This window comes from Borostomias antarcticus, assembly GCF_949987555.1.
Source record: "Borostomias antarcticus genome assembly, contig: scaffold_141, whole genome shotgun sequence".
NCBI lineage: Eukaryota > Metazoa > Chordata > Actinopteri > Stomiiformes > Stomiidae > Borostomias > Borostomias antarcticus.
In genome coordinates, this window is record NW_028176521.1 from 115,279 (window position 1) to 117,295 (window position 2,017).

Sequence of the window (2,017 nt, forward strand, 5' to 3'; positions counted from 1 at the left end):
AGGAATCCCTATCTCTCCTTTCATTCCATGATAGCCATCAGAACCCTACGGACACAGAACAGAAGAAAGCCTATTGGAGAACATACGAATATTTATGACCTGGTGAACCAGCCACGCCCTACAGAGGGAGAACAAGAGGGAACGTGGAGGCCTCTGGTGGAAACCAACACACACACACACACACACACACACACACACACACACACACACACACACACACACACACAACGTGGTTGAACAATCAAATTATGTACTTACAGGTGGTCCTATAGGTCCCGGGGGTCCATTCTCTCCCTACACACACACACACACACACACACACACACACACACACACACACACACACACACACACACAGACATGAAAAGTAATAAAATAAATTAAAGGATGGCTAGTTTCCACTGTGTTTTATAAAACTGGGTGTGGTGTTTTTCTCACCCGCTCTCCTGCCCCCCCTCCCAGGTAGAGTGGTCTTCCATCCCGGTCCAGGATCACACCAGGCTCCCCCTTCTCACCCTGGGGAGACAGCAGAAACTATAGGGTGTCAGGGCTAGGCTAGGCTAGGCTAGGCTAGGCTAGGCTAGGCTAGGTTAGGCTAAGTTAGGCTAGGCTAGGCTAAGTTAGGCTAGGCTAGGCTAGGCTAGGCTAGGCTAAGTTAGGCTAAGTTAGGCTAGGCTAGGCTAAGTTAGGCTAAGTTAGGCTAGGTTAGGCTAGGCTAGGCTAGGTTAGGCTAGGCTAAGTTAGGCTAGGCTAGGCTAGGCTAGGCTAAATTAGGCTAGGTTAGGCTAGGTTAGGCTAGGCTAGGCTAGGCTAGGGGTCTACTGTGGGTCCACACTACACACATGTATATGTATGAGTACAGAGTCTGGTCACTACTGTACCTTAGATGCATAGCCAGGCTGTCCTGGTTCTCCGTGGTCTCCCTTGGGTCCCACTGGCCCCTGTAGTGAGTCATTTAGACACGTTAGCATTAATAACATTATAGAGTTTATTGTATCTCTAGATATCTAGTTCTCTAGAGTCGTAAATACATACCGGGAAGCCAGGCCTTCCTGCAATACCTTCTGCCCCCTTCATACAAACAGAACAAGGTATTATAATCCATAATACATATAATATAATAACCGTGTCACTCCTCAGGTGAGATCCACACCAGCCACGCCATCAAATGGCTTTATCATGTATCAAATGGCTTTATCATGTACCAAATGGCTTTATCATGTATCAAACGGCTAGCTTTAGCATGTATTTGTAAGTCAAGAGTAGCGGGTGGATTCTCACCTGTTGTCCTTGGCTCCCATACACTCCCTCATACTGCAGAAACAAGATGGAGGGACAGATGAGTCAGCGAGTGTTCAAGTGAATGAATGTTTGATTTAGTGAGTGAAACCAAGAGGGTCTCCCCCTCAAAGACGCGCCATTCTGGAGCCGCGCCAGACTACTGCCACCATCGAGTTCTTCCTGCGGTTGACTAGGCTGAGCCATTCTAGGCCGCGCCATTCCAGGCCGCGCCATTCTAGGCCAGCGCCATTCCAGGCCAGGCCATTCTAGGCCACGCCATTCTATGACCGCACCATTCCAGGCCGCGCCATTCTAGGCCGCGTCATTCTAGGCCTGCGTCATTCTAGGCCAGCACCATTCTAGGCCTGCGCCATTCCAGGCCGCGCCATTCCAGGCCGCGCCATTCCAGGCCGCGTCATTCTAGGCCTGCGTCATTCCAGGCCGCGTCATTCTAGGTCACGCCATTCTAGGCCGTGCCATTCTAGACCCGCGCCATTCTAGGCCGCGCCATTCTAGGTCACGCCATTCTAGGCCGTGCCATTCTAGGCCACGCCCGGCTCTATGCGATTGCTTGGATAGGCCTACATTGGATATCTTATAATCGGTCATATTATCAAAAAAAATGTGTTGTGAGAATATTGAAAGGGAAAGAGAGAATGTTATATTTTGCTAGGCTATATTTTGACGATCTTAGATACATCACTAAAATTCGTCTATTGAAGGTTTATAGGCCATT

At 49.3% G+C, this 2,017-nt stretch overlaps 1 protein-coding gene across 1 annotated transcript in view; it reads right to left on the reverse strand.

Annotated features, from left to right (window-relative positions):
* LOC311328409 (uncharacterized protein) overlaps positions 1–2,017 on the reverse strand; it is a gene marked incomplete at both ends in the record, with an annotated part of 30,053 nt that overhangs the window by 7,004 nt on the left and 21,032 nt on the right. Inside the window, 2 exons of the mRNA XM_084462381.1 lie at positions 1–45; positions 439–516. The exon at positions 1–45 is cut by the window's left edge and continues 9 nt beyond it. Coding sequence (XP_084318507.1) covers positions 1–45; positions 439–516 — 123 coding nt within the window. The remainder of the gene's footprint in view (positions 46–438; positions 517–2,017) is intronic.